This window comes from Epinephelus lanceolatus, chromosome 16, assembly GCF_041903045.1.
Source record: "Epinephelus lanceolatus isolate andai-2023 chromosome 16, ASM4190304v1, whole genome shotgun sequence".
Classification (NCBI taxonomy): Eukaryota; Metazoa; Chordata; class Actinopteri; order Perciformes; family Serranidae; genus Epinephelus; species Epinephelus lanceolatus.
In genome coordinates, this window is record NC_135749.1 from 32,603,701 (window position 1) to 32,621,734 (window position 18,034).

Sequence of the window (18,034 nt, forward strand, 5' to 3'; positions counted from 1 at the left end):
AGGAAGGACTGCAGAATGGTAAACAAATAAGTGGCATAATGGCAGAACATTAGGGCTAGATTATGATTCAGTTTTTATAATTCAGAGGCTTTCAGCAGATTTGTAGCATTAAAATATGAACATATTATGGTACTGTTGTCCAAATCTGGGACTCTGAGCAAATTTTAAATGTAGATTTCAGAAAATGACAATTTTCAGTTGGAGTTTGAAGTGTGCATCGTCTTGTCTGATTTAATGCATAACTGTGGAAACAGTATTAACATTTCCAAAGTGGCATAGTTCAGATCACATGTAAATAATTTGAGTATCTCATCAGGAGGACAAGGGAATGGTAGATGGTATGAGGTGAGACAGCGGCAGATGTTTTAACAAGAGATCAGAACATTTTCAGCCTTGTTTTTACGGGGAAAAGTGGATATTTTATAACAAGAGGTTGGGGCATTTCCAGCCATATCTTAGCAACAGAAGCAGGTATTTTATAACGAGAAGTCGAGACATTTCCACTCATGTTCTGAGCAACAGAAGTGAGTAATTTTTACCAACAGGTCAGGACACTTCCAGCGATTCTTGTAGCGCAAAGTGAGTACTAAGTGAGTAAGTCGAGACATTTCCAGCAGCACAAAAAGTAGGTATTTTAAGACAATAGGTAGGGACATTTCCTGCCATATTTTAGCAACAGAAGCAGGTATTTTTTAACAAGAGGTCAGGACATTTCCAGCTGATCTTGTAGCGCTAAGTGGGTATTTTATAATGAAAAGTCAAGACATTTCCAGCAATGTTTGTAGCACCAAAAGCAGGTATTTTTTAACTAGGCCAGGAAATTTCCAGATCATACCACATCATTGTCACAACATATAATTGAAAAATTTCAACAAGTCATTTCTGGTTTAACCTTTGAATAAACTAAAATGTGTGTGTGCAAATAGATAATTATGGCTGCTTTTTCTTGTATGATATGGCACCCACAAGGCAGTTGCATCTTGGAATTATGCACAAGGCTTTCCAGTTCCTGCCTACATGCAGCAGCAAGAGCATGAAACATAATTTTATACACTGATAGAAGAAGGACCTCATTCTCTGTGTTTGTGATCTAATAGCTAATTTTATTTTCTCTGCACATAATAAACAACACGAGGTTATAAAAGCGCAGTGCTCTTAGAGGACAATGAGAGTGAGATTTTTCTCTGCTTAGTAAAGGTGAGAATCACTCCACACTTGCATTACAACCTCCCCTGCTGCTGTGTTGTATTATGGTCTATTGAGACTACTACAGGAGGAGAATTGACATCTCTGTCTCCTCTATGATGAATAGCATTCTGTGCAGTTGTTGACTGTTGGTGCAAAAAGGTATTCAGAAAGAAGCTCCTCTGCCTTCAGTGTATGTTTTCTCTTTAGACAGTCATTGTCTCTGCACTGGTTTATCCATCATCTCTGTCATTTTGTTCACTAGTTGCACTTTTTCTGTTGTCATTTAGCTCCAGGTCAGTGATTTCCATTTCTCTGTTGTAATTTTCCTCCCTCCCTCCTTCCCTGCAGGAAACTGGATGCCTTCATTTATGATGCAGCCGTGCTGAACTATATGGCCAGAAAGGACGAGGGCTGTAAGGTAAAAAATAGATCTCTGTCATTTCACAGCTCTGCACAGTGACACAGTCATACATAGTGGCAGCTTTTGTTGATGTCCCTGTGCCCTGCAGCTATTGTGTGCTAAAGGAGTACGAGATCTTCACTGTGCTCACACTGTTATTCAGGGCAGCACACCTGCAACAGAAGCACAATGAGCATGCCAAATGAGCACTTCTACAAAAACTACATCTGCATTAAATAAATCAAACACACCCGATACATTTATATGTGTCCCTGACTGCCTGTAGCTAGTTAATATTGTCATTTTTGGACAGCGCTGGTGTTGATTTATTTATTAGTTCACATTTGATACAGCTCCCACAGCGAGAATGAAAATCCTGCCCAGTGATCATTTGTAGTAAGGTCTGTGGGAGGCCTGAGCTCCCAGCAGCTCCACACAACAGCTACTGCTGCAGTAATTATTACAATTGATGTGGATCTATATTAATTCCTCCACTGAAACGATATCCCACACTCAAGCAGTGGGATTGTCAGGGATGTTCATATGCCAAATGTTTTGCATTTATGTGACAGTGACAGTAGACAGAGAAGAATTACAGCTGAAATTAAGCTAATTTCAATTTGCTCATTGCCATCTGTCTCTTTGAGTTGGACTGTCTGGGGATCCATGTGTTTGTATGCGTGATATGTGGATGTTGATGCATTTAGTTTTATTCCATCAGGTGATGACCATCGGCTCTGGTAAGGTGTTCGCCACTACGGGCTACGGCGTTGCCCTGCACAAGAACTCCCGCTGGAAACGACCACTGGACCTGGCTCTGCTGCAGTTGATTGGAGATGGTAAGACAGAAGGGTAAATGGTGGGGTTACTGGGAAGGATGTGGATGACAGATGAAGCTTTTTGCCTGAAGCAGAAAGTCGTAATCCGCTATTTGTTACTTGGAACAGTTGGCAATTCAGTCGGTATACCATCAGCCTGAGGCTCTCTGCTCTCTGTCCTAAGCCCCTCTCCCCAGATGATTATGGGCATATGCATGTACTTTATAATATAACCCATTGTTTTCCATACATTAATTAATTTAATCTTGTTTCACTACAGTTACACACAGTGCATTCGTTCAGTCCCTTTTTGCCAGCTCTCTCTCTCCCTCTGTTTATCAGACCACAAACGAGACAAGAATTAGCTAGCCACCCCACCATCCACGTCACTCCCCACCACTGTTGACTACTTACCCTTAAGGAGAGTGGGCAGCAGCTCTGGAGACGGACCCTCAGCTTAAATTTGGCTATTGCAAAACCCCTAGCCCAGAGTGTAACAGCAGGCTGGTGATCAGCAGCAGTACCAGGTCTAACCTGTGTAACAGCAGCAACACAAAGTTTACTGATCTGGTGGGGAGTCTGACTGTCTGGTCCCTCAGACCTGAGGCAATATTGCCATCACTGGCAATATTGTTTATCTATTTAACAGAACATGCCTATAATACAAAAAAAAAAATCAATTTCTTTTTTTTTTCTTACATCAAAATCCAATCATGTTTTTTCCCAGTAAAACTAAATATGAGCCATAAATAACACTTAAAAGGAAGTAAAACATAAAAAAAATATATAATAATTAATTAAATTAAAGCTGGGCAATAATTAGTGTTGAGCAGTAGCAACACAACAAGTGGTCTGTTGGTCTTTCTTTCTTGGGTTGCTTTGCAGTGTAGGCAGTTGCTGCCAGTGCTGGAATACCAACTTTCTGTGCAGGACTCATCCCCATCACCAAAGGGACATGCATGTGCAACAGCCAATAGGAACATCCTCTCTCTGAAATGACCCATGATTGGGCAATATCTCCCATCATGGGCTAGATTGTTTAAAACATGAAAACAGAGCCAATAAGAGGTGCAGGAGTATAGTTTCCTCTGTCTTGAATTACAATATGTTCAAAGCTTATTAAAGGATTTTTGCCCAGTGATGCCAATTTTCCCCCAGTCGTGTTTTCCAATTCATCAGTATTAATGTTGGCAAGGTCAACGGTAGATTTATTAGTTAGTGGTGATGCAGGTGATGGTGGGGTAAGAGAGGACAAAGTACAAAGTTAGGCAGAAGTCAAAGACGAAGAAGAGGAATGGAGCAGGAGGAGGAGGAAAGAGGTTATAAGGGGCAAGGATGCGGGAAGGTGTGAAGGGACAGGAAGGGTCAGTGTAGAAATGAGAGAGGACTAAGGATTGAAGAGGGAGGACGGAGAAGACGATCAATACAGGAAGGTTGAAGGGAGGAAGCACAGAAAGGAAGAGGAAGGGAGGTGTGATCTATGTTAAAGTTGTCAGGCTACACTCTTTCTTTTTGTTCACACACTTAGCAGCACATCGCACATTTTCTGTCTTATCTCTTTGATTACACATACAGCCTGTCTGCCTCTGATTTTTTTTCCCTTATGTGTTGTTTATGCTTGTTTTGTTCCTGTCACCATCTATTTGAGAGAGAGAAAGCTGTGAGATATGTTATTTAATTACTCAAGAAAATCCAAAGACCTTGTTGGGAACAGTTTCATATAGGATCTACTTTGTGCCTAACTACATCCGCCGACCAAATCACTGCACAGAAGGAACATTAATGGTGTCCTCCTTGGCTTAGCTGTGATGTTAGCTAGTTCAGTGGTGCTCGGCAAGTAAGCAGTAGATGCACACAAGCCGAGTGCTGTCTAGTTCCATTATATTAGAGAGAAAGCGGGTACTTCCAAAACTCTGCATCTCATACAAAAACAATCTAGACTGATAAATAGCACTGTGGGTAGGAGGAAAATATGTGTTTTTGATTTTGGTGTGAACTGTCATTTTAACATTTATCACTACAATTCAGTGTTTACTAAAAATTATTAAGATCATTTCCAGGTGACCAGAGTTTGAAGATTTTACAGGCTTTCGAATTCCTTCATTTTACACCTGTTGAGTTTACAATATTGCAGCTGGAGGTGTCTGCAGTAATTTCATGGTGTCACCTTAAAATGATGGGGATCATAGTTCTGCATAATTCTGTAGAAGTGTTAACATTTTTTGGCATTCATTAATTTAATGAAGAACAGCCTGTTGTTCTTGAAAATGCACTCATAATACAACACCCTTAACTTGTTGATAATGGGTTAGTGATAATAATAGTGATATGGATCTCAAAGCATGGAGGAACATACAAAAGTCTATCTGGTCTTGACGTCTGGCGCTGTGCTCTCACCATGCGAGTATGCAGAGTTTAATCTGAAGTGGGTTGTAAAAATAGTACACATGTCCCACCTCTCCTCCATTGTGATTGGATAGCTGGGTAAAGTGACAGGGACAAGCATAGCTTTTTACCCAAAGCTGAACATTTTTCAACTCTTGGTGACCAAAAAAGAAATGCCAAACATGCAGCGCTCAGTGCAGAATATACGCATGGCACCTTGTCACACCCCTGCTGTTTCCAGCATAATGTCAATACGCAGTGCCCCTGTTGCAAAGAATTCCAAAAATACACTGGCCTCATAAAGAAATGCTTTTTGTTAGTCTGGAGATAATGTGCAGATTTTTTTCCCCTCAGCAACCAATCAGTCGGTTAGAGAGAATGTAGAATTTGAGTTGACCAAGGTTCTTCTTTGGCTGACTACAGCCCTTAACCTTTAGATGTTATCTAAATTACAACCAGAGGTGGACAAAATACTGAAAAATTCTACTCAAGTAAAAGTACCTTTATTTTGATTAAATTCTACAAGTAAAGCTACCCATCTAAAAATCTACTCAAGTAAAAGTAAAAAGTAGTTTGTTTAAAATGTACTGAAAGTAGAAGTTACTTGGTCCAGGGGTCATACTGTAAATCCAATGCGAAAACTGGTTATTTTTCTATGATGAACCATAGAATTCAATTAAATTTAGGGCTGCACAATATCATTAGAGCATCACCATTGCAATGTGTTCTTGTGCAATAGTCATATTGTGAGACTCGCAGTATGAATTCATCATATCAATATAGTATTAGTCAAAGGCAATATGCCATACTTATTTTGCTGGTTAATACTTTAGGTTGTGAAGTTCTCAATTTCCAGGACAGTTTGATTGTAAAATGTATATTTCATGAAAATACAGCCTTTCCAAATCCCAAATGATGACTTCTTTCCAAATAGAGATATTCAAGTTATTGCAATACACTGTATATTGCAGTACATATCGCAGTATACAAAATCGTTGTGGCATTGTCAGTTTTGTCTAATATTGCGCAGCCCTCATTAATTCTGACTCACCAACACATCTGTTAGACTGATGATACACTGTATACTGCAGTACATATTGCAGTATACAAAATCGTCGTGGCATTGTCAGTTTTGTCTAATATTGCGCAGCCCTCATTCAATTTGACACACAACTGTTAGACTGATGATACACAGAGCAACTTTTTGAGCAATGTTGTTGGGCATTATTCTCAGGGATGCAAATATGGTCAAGAAAGAGAGAGCTTGTCGAAGCGAAATTCTGAATATTAAAATACACTAACACTAATTTGGAAGAATACTGTGTATTCCAAAACAGAACAAATCCATTGAGCAACAGTGTTTCCCCTATATGCAACTAGCAACGGTGGTGCTCCTGGTCAATTCACACACTTGTGAGTAAAGCATATAAGAGGAGAGGAGAGGGCTTCGTCTGATCTCTTCATAAACTAAAGTTATATTATTTTGAGCGACAGATGCTTCATATAATAAGATAACAATATACTATTTATCGTGTTATACAGTGAAACGTTTCACCTTATAACTTGATGACTTATATTGTTTACATGACGCCATGTCATTTCTATCTCTATGCTCTCTGTATTGCGCACAGTGGAGTTCAGCCCTGATGCGCATACACACACACACACACACACACACACACACAGACACAGGTGAGCACACAAGAGCGCAGCTCAGGCCACATTTTTCTGACCGACAATTATATACAGCACTGTGCACACAGGGTTTTCTTTCATTTCGTTCATTTCTTCGTTCATTTCACCTGCTGCGTCTGCTTGTGCTTCTGCTGAAGCACTCTCACCCTCCTCCATCTCTCTCTCCAGCAGTAACTCACCGGCACCAGTTGCTTGTTCTGGGTCAGTTCCACGCGAGATTTGAGATTCACCCTTTTGGTTTCCATTTAACCGAAAACTTTTTTTTTTTTTTTTTTTTTAAATTAGTAACGGATGTGATTTCAAACGTAGCTAAGTACAATACTTCAGTCAAAATTTACTTAAGTAAAAGTAAATTTACAGATTTCAAAAACTACTCAAAAAATTACAAATTACACAAAATAACTACTCAATTACAGTAACGTGAGTAAATGTAATTAGTTACTTTCCACCTCTGATTACAACCCTGAACTTATAGAAACTACACTGTGTTCCAAAGTATTATGCACATGCTGCTTTTTTTTTCTTCCTAAATAGTCAATACATGAGACAGTCAGTATGATTATTTTTTTTATTTCTCAACAGTTATATTAACAATTTTATCTGGATTTTATTAAACAAAACTACCAATGACGGCAACAACAGTATTTTTTTTCAAATAACTCAAAATAGACTGTTCCAAATTATTATGCACAACAGAGTTTCAAAACACTCAACAGTTGCATAGACTTAAAAATGGAAATCTGTTGTATCTTTTTTGCATTCACATATAATTTTTCAAAATCAAATGTTATTTCAATCAAAAACATCTTTACAGATCTAGTTACATATTGACATAGGAGCCCCTCTTTGCTGTCACCTTAACAACTCTCTCATCCATTGAACTTGTAAGTCCATGTACCCTATAGTTTATGCCTGTATTTCTTTTTAGGATGCCAGAATTGCCTCCCACAGGTGCTGTTTTGAGGTAAACTGCCTCCCACCTTCATATTTCTTCCTTTAAAAGATTCTCCACATGTTCTTAATAGGGTTGAGGTCAGGGGATGATGGTGGCTAAATCATGATTTTCTCTCTCTTTATGCCCATAGCAGCCAAAGCCAATAGTATTCTTTGTAGTATGAGATGGTGCGTCCATTTTTTCTCTGGCAGGCACAATTCTTCTTTTTATATCATGGCAAGAAATGGTCAGTCAGGAACTCGTATTTTTCAGAGGTCATTTTGACACTTTCAGGCACACTAAAGGGACCTACCAACTCACTGCACATTATTCCAGCCCAAAACATCACTCCTCCACCACAGTGTTGCACGTGCCCTTGCTTTAGTCCTCAGGTTAAAGGTCAAGTTTTCCATGAAATAGTTCCTCTACAATGTCTATTCACTGTCCTGGACTTGGAGGGTCATATTTCAGCCACTTCCTAGGAACAGCCTTTTTGCATGCCAGTATAAGGACGTTGAAGAGATACGTGTCCTTCTTATGAATAATGTCCTCAGGTATTAATCCCAAGTACACAATCCATTGGGATCTTGTAACCTAAAACTAGTGATGGCCAAATGAAGCCTCATGAAGCATTTTCTTTATTTTATGAGCCCACTAGATGGTGCTCTTGGTTTAAAAAGGGAGGCTCAAAGAATGGCAATTCAATGTATTTTCAATCTTTTGTTGAAAAAAATCGCCATCTAGTGGGCTTATAAAATAAAGAAAATGCTTCATGAGGCTTCTTTTGGCCATCACTACCTAAAACTCCCAAGAATCAGAATAAGCCCTCTCCAGAATGTTTGTAGTTTTATTCATGACCAGAATATATGTGAATGATTGGCACCTGCCTGCATACAGAGTCTCCAGCAGTGCTAGAAATAAATATTATTTTAATAGAGCATTTGTTAAGTTCTCATCTCACTGCTGTTGAATACTTCTTAAACTAATGTAATTTTCATTTTGGCTAAAATGTTTGGCCAATTTTTTTCTCCTCATTTCATTCCAGTAGCACTTATTGAATAGAACAAGAGCAAGTCAGGAAGCACACGGTCAAGTGAGATGAATAACTTTTACAAAGTGACCTTGACAGTTTCCAGTAATTTGATTTGAAGTGGTCAAAAAGACCAATAATTAAGATAATAGCCCGTCTTTTATATTTCTATAATGACAGGAAAAAAGCCTTTTAGCTTCTGCTGGCGTCAGTGCTCAGTGAAGGTAAAAACTGTGATGTCAAACGAAAAACCACCAAGACTGAATTAGCACCACCTTCAGTACATCAGAAATCTTACAATGAACACTGACTTTGAATGACAAGAAGCAAAATTATTTCACAAAAACATACGTAGATTAGCTTCTTTTACATGCACACAAGTTCATGCATGTAAATGCTTGTATGTACATATAAATCTTGGTTATGAAAAACTCACCGAAATGTTTTCAGTTTCAGAGGTCTGTGAGAGAAACAAATACTGAAAAAATAAAATAAAATAAACGCAACTCTTGTTGTAGCTCCAATTTTTCACAGGTTTAAGTTAAAGATCTAAGACTTGTCAGTGCACTTAATCGATATATTTCTCTGATATTTGGATTGCAAAATTTCTTTAAATCTGTGTTGAGCACTTCTCCTTTTTAAAGATAATCCATCAATTGTATGCTGTGGCATATCTAGAAGCTGATTTAACAGCATTGTTACTATACAGGTGTGCTTTGGGATGGTCGTGATAAAACGCCACTCTAAAATGTGTGGTTTGATCAAACAGCACAATGACACAGATGTCGTAAGTGTTTAAGACGCTGCAGGAATGTCCACCAAAGCTGTTTCCTGTGAACTGAATGTTCAATTCATCAGTCGTCTTCAATGTTGCTTCCGTTAATTTCACAGTACATCTAACCAGTGTCACAACCACAGCCCACATGTCTAGCTCAGGACCTCCACATTCAGTGTCTTTACCTACAAGATCTTTTAAGATACAATACTTGAACAGTTGATACAATATTTGGTTTGCACAACCGCAGAATTCCTGTACAAATGGGCAGAAACTGTATCTGCATGCATATTGTCCTGACAGTAATGTCAGTGTTAAAGATCTGTAAGGTTGGTTGGGTGTACTGCCAAATTAAGAGAAACAATATTGTAGATGTTTTATGGTAGTGAAATGAACTTCTAGTTGATGGGCAACAGTGTTGCAGTAATGTGTTACAGTGATAATATTACTTTTTCCAGTAACGAGTATATAAAATATTACAATTTTACTTTTGCTATCACGTCACTACTGACTTGAAATACAACAATCATTTTTGTGATAGATGTGCTGCGCAGGCACGTTATAAAGCAGCAAGCTAGTTGGAAACGCTTACCTTAATGGCTGGAAATATTCTCATTACTTTGGTTATGTCTGGTGGAAAGATGACAAGAACACTGTTGCTGCAGGTAGCTGGACTAAAACTTTCTCCACCACAAAAAACACGTCCCCAAATCTCAGGTCTGAAACAGCTTGGCTTTGGAGGAGGCATACACCAAAGGTGAACCCTAATCAGCCATGGAAGTTGGCTGTAGCCCTACACTGGCTAAACAACCAAAACTGGATTCTAATTGACCTATGGCTAAGCCACGCCCCCCTCCACTCACTCGGACAAACTATTAACATTCAGTGACCGGCGCTATGGCAGGTGTCACAGTAGGAAACAGGAGGAAATTGATGATTTTTGGGGACATAATGATCAGATGTCATTGAGAAGTAACCAAAAGGGCCTAAACTATGCATTGGAGGGATATATTCATCATTTTATTGTTGAGAAGGTCGATGAAAAGCTTAAATTACAAGCCAAAATTTACAGGTCACAGTGTACGCTTGTGAACCACAACTCATTGCCGTCGCCATCAAAGACAACAAGTTTAAGTGCCACTGAAGTTAAAGTTTATGGCTCAGAATATGAGAAAAGGATAACGGCCTTTTTACCATCTTTACCAAGAGTGTCTCTCCGTTAGTTTGGTGCTACAGTATTTACATTGAATCATTCAGCATAACGTTTGCCAACCTTTGTTATCTCTGCGATTACAGATAAATTAATGAAGCTAAGCTCCAGAAGTTAACGTTAGCTTAACTAGAGCGCTTTGGACAACAGCTAACAATGATGTACGATCACCAAAGTACAAAACTAGAACAAAATAGGCTAATGAACTCCCAGCAAGCAAGGTGAACAATGGGAGCTAACGGTAGGCTAACTTTAGCTTACGTTAGCTTGTTAAAAATAACTTTATGTTTCTTTCCAGCAAAGTGACAATATGTTGCCTCAAACACAATGTTGACTTACCTTAAAACAGATGTAGACATCCTTGTTAATCTTATTCACGTTGAGTTGATGTTGTAGTCTAACGTTAGTGCACAACTTTATCCAAAGGAGACACTTTTCTCGGTTGAGATGTGGTTTAGGAAAGTGTAAAAAATACACCCCGTCGCCCAGCCTCTCAGGATACCTTGTGTCGGAGTTGCATGTACCCCATGCACACTGTTTGACCATTTTTAAACTTCAAATCTCAGAAAAAGCTCATAACGAACAAAACTGACTTTCTGTAATGCATTTCAATGGATGTCCAGGCAGAGAATGTCCGAGTGTATGGGAATGGCTATACGCACTGTGATTGGCTCATTGCATTTGAGGGCGGGACTTAGTCATAGGTCAATTGTGGACAGCTGCAGCTACAAAGAAATAATAAAGCTTGTTGCTGGATAGTGGATATAATGTTGCTCCATGAGTGACTCTGTGTTTTGGGCAGAGCCTTGGGAAAATATCGGTCACAGGCAACAGAAAGCCCCCAGGTAAATAAAAGCTATCTATCCTTAGCCACACTTAATGGCGATAACCCTGACATTCACACAGGCACACATCTCAGTTTTGGGGAGATACGCTAATACCAATTTTATGGGGTGTAAAGGAAAAGTAATCTAATGAGAAGTGGAATGAATCACTGTCGGCAGAAAGTAATAGGTAATGTAATTACTTTTGAAAAGAGTAATGAGTAACATATTGCATTTTTAGAGTAAAGAGCCCAACAGTGATGGGCAACAGCTCTGGTGTATGTCCCTGAAGTCAGCATGCTAATGGTACACTAGCTCAAAACTTCGAAACTTGTGGCATTGTGTTGCATGATCAAGCTGCACATTTTAGAGTGTCATTTTAGGTCTAGATCTTTGACTTAAACCTGTGAAAAATAGGAGCAAAAACAAAAGTGTTGCATGTTTTGCATTTTGTTTGTCCAGGATGGTCTCTGGCAACCTAAACCACATTCACTGACGAAAACTGACACTATGGACAAAATGTGGGCAACGAAAAAAAAAAAAAAGTAAAAGAGGTAATCTGCAGCAAACTTTTTTTTCCAGAATTGTGCCTGGTGATACAAAGTATAGCATAATGGAAGTGAGGCTTACGGCTAACCAATCTAAAGCGCATGATAAAACTAAGAACACCTTTTAATGTGGTGGCCTTTTTAAATGAGTGGCAGTAGAGCAGTATTAACTTAAAAGATCAAGCAACTGATTGATTAGTAGGAAGCATTAACTAGCCAGTTAGCATGCTAGCTAGCTCAATGCAATTTTGTGTCATCAACACATAATTTTTCTTTATCTTCTTAAGGCATTATTGTAACAGAATAAAACTATGATGATTTGAGTTCAGCACCCATATGATGGTCTCAAGACAACAAGAGATAACAGAGATAGCTAGTGAGCCTGCTAGCTAGCTAGTTAATGCTTTCTACTTATCAATTGCTTTATCATTCAACCCTTTACTCCTGTTTGAAAAAGTGATACATTCCTCCTATTAAAGTGACACTTACCTTTCTGGAAATTTTCTGCTTTTCTTTGTTTAGGTTAAAATAATATTAATAAGTAGCCTGGAAATCCAGACCCAAATCTAGAAAGATTTAGGGTCTGGCCATGAGTAATGAAAATGGCCCAACTGGAGGGGCGGCACCAAGCATGCATTTGTAAATATCACTGCACACAATTGGATAACACTACGACCAATCAGAATAATACACAGGGTGACGTATCCAGAGCGCTACCAGCAGAGCTAACTGGTAGATTAGACTCTTGCTGTATCCGGTCGGCAAAACAGCAAAAATGTCCTTCTTGTAAAGGAAAGACTCGAGCGCCGTCTTCTGTTCCTCTTTTAGAGAAAAAGCCAAGTCTAACTCGTTCATTGTAGTGGCCAATGACGTTTCAAACAACTGGTGTTCATCTGACTGATTCCGGACTTCGTCATCGCAGCGCTGTCGTCATCTGTTTAGCTCGCCTCTGGCCCACCTATATCAGATACACCGATGTGATTGGTGCAGCTCGGTTTCATGGGCATAGGTAATGAGCATCATTACTGATTGCCAGAGTGACTCACTGAGCAAATTCAAATTGTGCTCTCGCGAGAACTCTGGATTCCCAGGGTAATTAATAAGCTGATCGCACACTAAAATGTAAGTGAATTCCACCAGAGATACAAATTCATAATTATACCATTCTCATATGGTTCTAAGAAAACACCTTTTTTAAGCCCAAAATTGTGATGACTGCTCCTTTTTGGAGAATTTGGCTTTCCCCTGCCTGGCTTAACAGTGCTGCCTATGGCCATGTGTAAATCTGTTCTAAAACCACCCTAAACGTTTGTTTTCAAAGCCATGAAACTCACCGAGTGGTCAGTGGTGTTTGTTGATGTTCTGACATAAAAATCGTAGCAAACTGTGGTTTCCACGAAAAGGAGCATTCATCACAATTTTGGTCTTAACCACTCTATTTCATCATAATCAACCCAGAAATGGGGTTCAAATTGCAAAATACCAGAAAGTGTGAGTATTTTTTGCTACACAGTGTAGAAAAGTGGAAAAAAAATAAATACACACCTTTGCCAAAGATCATTGCTAGAAACATAATCACTGCAAAGTTATCAAGAAAATTAAATTTGTAAAGGACACTTTTGTCCTTAATACAAGTGTGTTCTTGGTTTTTCATGCACTTTAGATTTGTTCCCCATAACGCCGGAATTCCACTGGATGCATGTCCGTTGTGGAATAGCTGCGCTGGTTATCCACTGCTTGCTCCGCCGTCCGTCAACACCCACCAGCTGTGTTTGCTGTGTGGAGCGGTGCAGCTCCGCCGGACAGCGGGAGTCACGAGGACCCACGAGATCTTGCGAATTCATGCATAATCACGTGATATAACAAGATGTAGTTTCTATAAGCAGAACCACAAAACCAGAGGAGTAGTAGGAAGACATCTCGGTGCACCTCCATGATTAATATCTCCTCGTCCATGGTGTCAACGGGGTGAAATGACGTCTGAAAACCTCTGACCTGTTGACTTCAGGCCTGCCTCCACCCATTATGACGTTTTCAAGGTGTAGTGCAGGGAAATATGATCCGCCGTGAACACTGTGTATTTTATTTTGAAAAGTAACAGGATGTTTTATTTTGTTTCTGTGCACGACTTCCTGCCCCGCACGATCTGCTCTGAATTGCTGCGTTGTGCTCCGGCATCTGGCAAAAATAGAAGTCCTGCATATCTGTTGCGGAGGGCTCCGGAGCACCACAGCTGTGACGGAGCCAGAACGCAGCACAGCCGCAGGTGGTGGAAGCACACACATTGACTAGAATTGAAACGTATTGGCTCCGCTGCCATTCTGGAGCGCAGACTCAACCAACACGCATCTGGTGGAATTTGGGGGTTAGTCTCACTTTCATTATGGAATACTTCCTGTCACTGGGCACAATCCTGGAAAAAATATTGATGATACAGTTGGTGGGCTGGTGCACTAACGCTAGAATGCAAATTTTAGCATGGTAATGCCAGTGAGCTACAGCTAGCCCACTAACTCTAGCATCCAGAAACAAACATCAATGACTCACTTTCCCCTTTGAAAATACAAACAAAAACACATTTCCTTGTAGTGGCCTTTCTAAAATGAGCAGGGATTAAAGTTAAAGTTAGAATATTCTGATATGATCAAGGAGTTAATACAAAGCAGCTAGCACCCTAGCTGGCTAACTGTTAGCTCATCTTTGCAAGCTAATGTGAGCTTAGTTCCATGGTGGCAAAATACTTGTAATTCCAAAGAGCAAATATATAAATGTATGTAGTAGCAGACTAGTGTAAACTAAAGTAAAACTTTCAGGTTGGGTCTCATCTTGTTATTTTTGCCTCTTTGCACAGCCGTTTCGTATATTTTAAGCAGGGCACTGGCAGCTCTCTTTGATAACACCACAAAAATTGGCTGAGGTAGTTGTTGTCCCAGGGCTATCATACAAAATGCTGTTATCAGGACAGCAACCACTTGGCAAAATCAGGACGAGCATCTTTAGGCAGCCATAAATCAATCCATTATGAACTATGGGAATTTGAATAAAAGATTGTCTGTCTAAACAACACCGATGAGTTGTAAATAGCCTTTTACAAATATTGTTGGGCTAAATGTGTTCTCTGTATAGTTCAACCAGAAACTCAGTGCTGAGCTAGAGCAACATCACATGAATTCACTGTCCAAAGCTTGTGGACTATGACCCTCAACAGGTCCTGTAATTGTTCTGCATAATACCTCTCTTTGTTTGAGCATTGCCCTTTCTTTTTATAGCAAATGACTGGTTAGCCACCAAATTGGCTCCTCTGGGGAGCAATTTAGTTCGTACGCAATTAGCGAGCCTGGGAGTCAGATTGGAAAATGCCTCAGTGCCTGCAGTGACAGCAGCCCCAGAGGCAGCGAACAATAGAGGCTGACTGCAGGTGTGTGGCAAACGTGTAACTGAAAACTGTGAAAATGAGAGGTGTTTTCTTAAATGAGACATCCTGCTTTTTGACAGGGTAGCACCTCTATTAAGAAACTGTTAATGTGGAAAACATAAAAGTAATTGTCTCAAAAGGATGGATCCTAAAAATTTAAGACCAAGTGTTCATTTAAAATATAAGTAACCCCTAACCCTACCTGCACAGAAGATCACATCTACCTGCACATCTTACCGTTTCAGTTTGTTGTTTGTGCAAACTCAATTCTTCCTCTTACTTTACTTTTGTTGTGACAAATTCAGGATAGTATGCATTCAAATTGCATTAATTCCATTAGTACAGCACTCATGGTATGCTCTTTGTCTTTTGTTAGTCAGTGTTAAGGTACTGCTAATAAAACCTTATACGGTCTGCACATTCACAGTAAAAGCCTTCTAGTAGCTCAAACAGCAGTTTTTATTGTTTTTTTAAGTGTCCGTCTCTCCTAACAGGAGAAAACAGCAGAGTCAAAAGAAAATTATCAGTGAGGAAAAAATAGTATTTCTGGTAAAAAGATAAACCTATACAGTGCTGCACAGTGGTGAGTGATGTGACTCTTTTCCTAATATTGATGGACTTAGTGCTGTGGAAATGAACATGACGCTGAATTTACCATGTGAGTCCTTACAGAACGTAGACGCAGATGTTTCCAGTCGCCTCTCTTTCAGCTCTGCCAAGTTTGTGCTAAATATATGCTCTCATGTAAGTTTTGGTGCTGGTGTTGCTCTTTGTGATCTGTGTTTGACAGTAGTGATGGCCAAATGAAGCCTCATGAAGCATTTCCTTCATTTTATGAGCCCACTAGATTACGCTTTTTCTTCAACCAAAAGTTGAAAATACACTCAATTGACATTCTTTGAGTCTCTCACTTTAAACCAAGAGCGCCATCTAGTGGACTTATAAAATAAAGAAAATGCTTCATGAGACTTCATTTGGCCATCACCATTTGACAGTGGTGGCGTGTGGCATGTAGAAGCAAAAAAAGTCAAGGTCCCGAGCCGGGCCAGTTAGCTCGCGACCTCGCTCTCTTCCTCTCAAACGGACTTTCTTTATCTTCCATTAGATATCAAAAACTCAAATACTTAGAGGTCAAAAAAAATCACTGGAGACACGTAGAATCAGATGCAACTGAGTTTAATGTGCTCGCAGGCAACAAACACATCACAACCCAAATGAGCCAAGCTCCGGAGCAAGGCTGGAATTTCTTTGTTTGCGCTCGCTCTTTTATCGTAGAATTTCTGCTGAGTCATTTCTTTCCCTTAATCCTTCCCACTTGGCTCTGATCGTAACGATATCCCACCTCTGCTGAGTCACTTTTTCTCCACCATAATGGTGTCATATTTCTGCTGACTCAGCACTTTTTAGTCCTTCCCCCTCTAGGGTCATTCTCAGGACAAGCTGTAATTCCCCTAATTTTCCACTAGTGTTTTCTGAACCCATCCTCATGCTATTTTTAGAAATGATTCACAGTGAGTCCTAGGTACTTCTCCACCACAATGCTTAAGTGCTCAATAAGTGTGTGTGTGTGTCATAAGAATACATGAAATATTAAACCAGTGTGTAATTTGTCAGTTGCACAGATTATATTGCTTCAACACATATCTTTTAAAGGTCAGCTAAAAGGTGCAGTATATGTCTTCAGTAAATCAGTACATTACACTACAGGCAATGAGTCATTTATCCAGATTAGAAAATTCAATTCAATCTTATTTGCATTGCCCAGTATCACAAATCACAATGTGACAACCTTCCTTTGATTCACCAAAACTGGCTAAATCATGAAAAGCACCATTCAGCCAGGTTCTATGCTGATCTGACAGAGCAGAGGACTCTGGTGAGAGAGGAGGAGATGGTGTGTGCTTTGCAGTGAATAAGGACTGGTGTGACAGTGGGAATGTGAGGTACTGTCCTGTTCCTGTTCTGGATCAATGATGTGCACTATTCAGAGGTGGTTGCAACACTGCACTGTCAGTATTCAGGGGGAGCGACCATCCCGCCTTCTTGTTGAGGTCAAGATATGTGAACAAACTATGACACATGCCCCACGACGTGAGATATGGAGCCATTGCAACCCTTCCAACTCGTCAAATATTGCTGCTTGGTCAGTAGACTTTCACGTCAACATATATAGCGTTAGGTATCCTGGGTTTATCTTTTGTTGACATTCTGTGTCAATTTACACTTGTTACATGTATTGTGTCTTTTAAAAATACACTTCAGATTTTACAAGAAATGTACAGTTTCTGCTCATTTAGATAGATACAGTTGTTTTCAGAATAAAATATACAATGTCAGTATTTCCTCATGCAACAAAAGCATGTGGTTACTTTTAGGTAACAAAAGCATGTGGTTAAGTTTAGGCAACAAAAACACATGGTTAGTTAGGAAACAAACACGTGGTTAGGTTGAGGCATCAAAAGCACATGGTTACTTTTAGGTAACAAAAGTACATGGTTGGGTTTAGGCAACAAAAGCACATGGTTAATCTTAGGCAAAATAAGTATATGGTTAGACTTAGGGAACAAAAGCACATGGTTAGGTTTTGGCAACAAAAGCATGGGTTATTTTTAGGCAACAAAGGCAGGTGGTTACATCCAGGTGACAAAAGCATGTGGTCAAGTTAAGCCATCAAAAGCATGTGGCTACTTTTAGGCAACAAATGCAAATGGTTAAGTTTAGGGAACAAAAGCACAAAGTTAAGTTTCAGCAACAAAAGCATGGGTTACATTTAGGCAAAACAAGCATGTGGTTAGATTTAGGCAAGGAGGCA

At 39.6% G+C, this 18,034-nt stretch overlaps 1 protein-coding gene across 1 annotated transcript in view; it reads left to right on the plus strand.

The window, feature by feature from the left end:
* grin2da (glutamate receptor, ionotropic, N-methyl D-aspartate 2D, a) overlaps positions 1–18,034 on the plus strand; it is a 408,220-nt gene that overhangs the window by 362,004 nt on the left and 28,182 nt on the right. The window contains exons 15-16 of the mRNA XM_033636162.2: positions 1,537–1,606; positions 2,310–2,427. Coding sequence (XP_033492053.1) covers positions 1,537–1,606; positions 2,310–2,427 — 188 coding nt within the window. The remainder of the gene's footprint in view (positions 1–1,536; positions 1,607–2,309; positions 2,428–18,034) is intronic.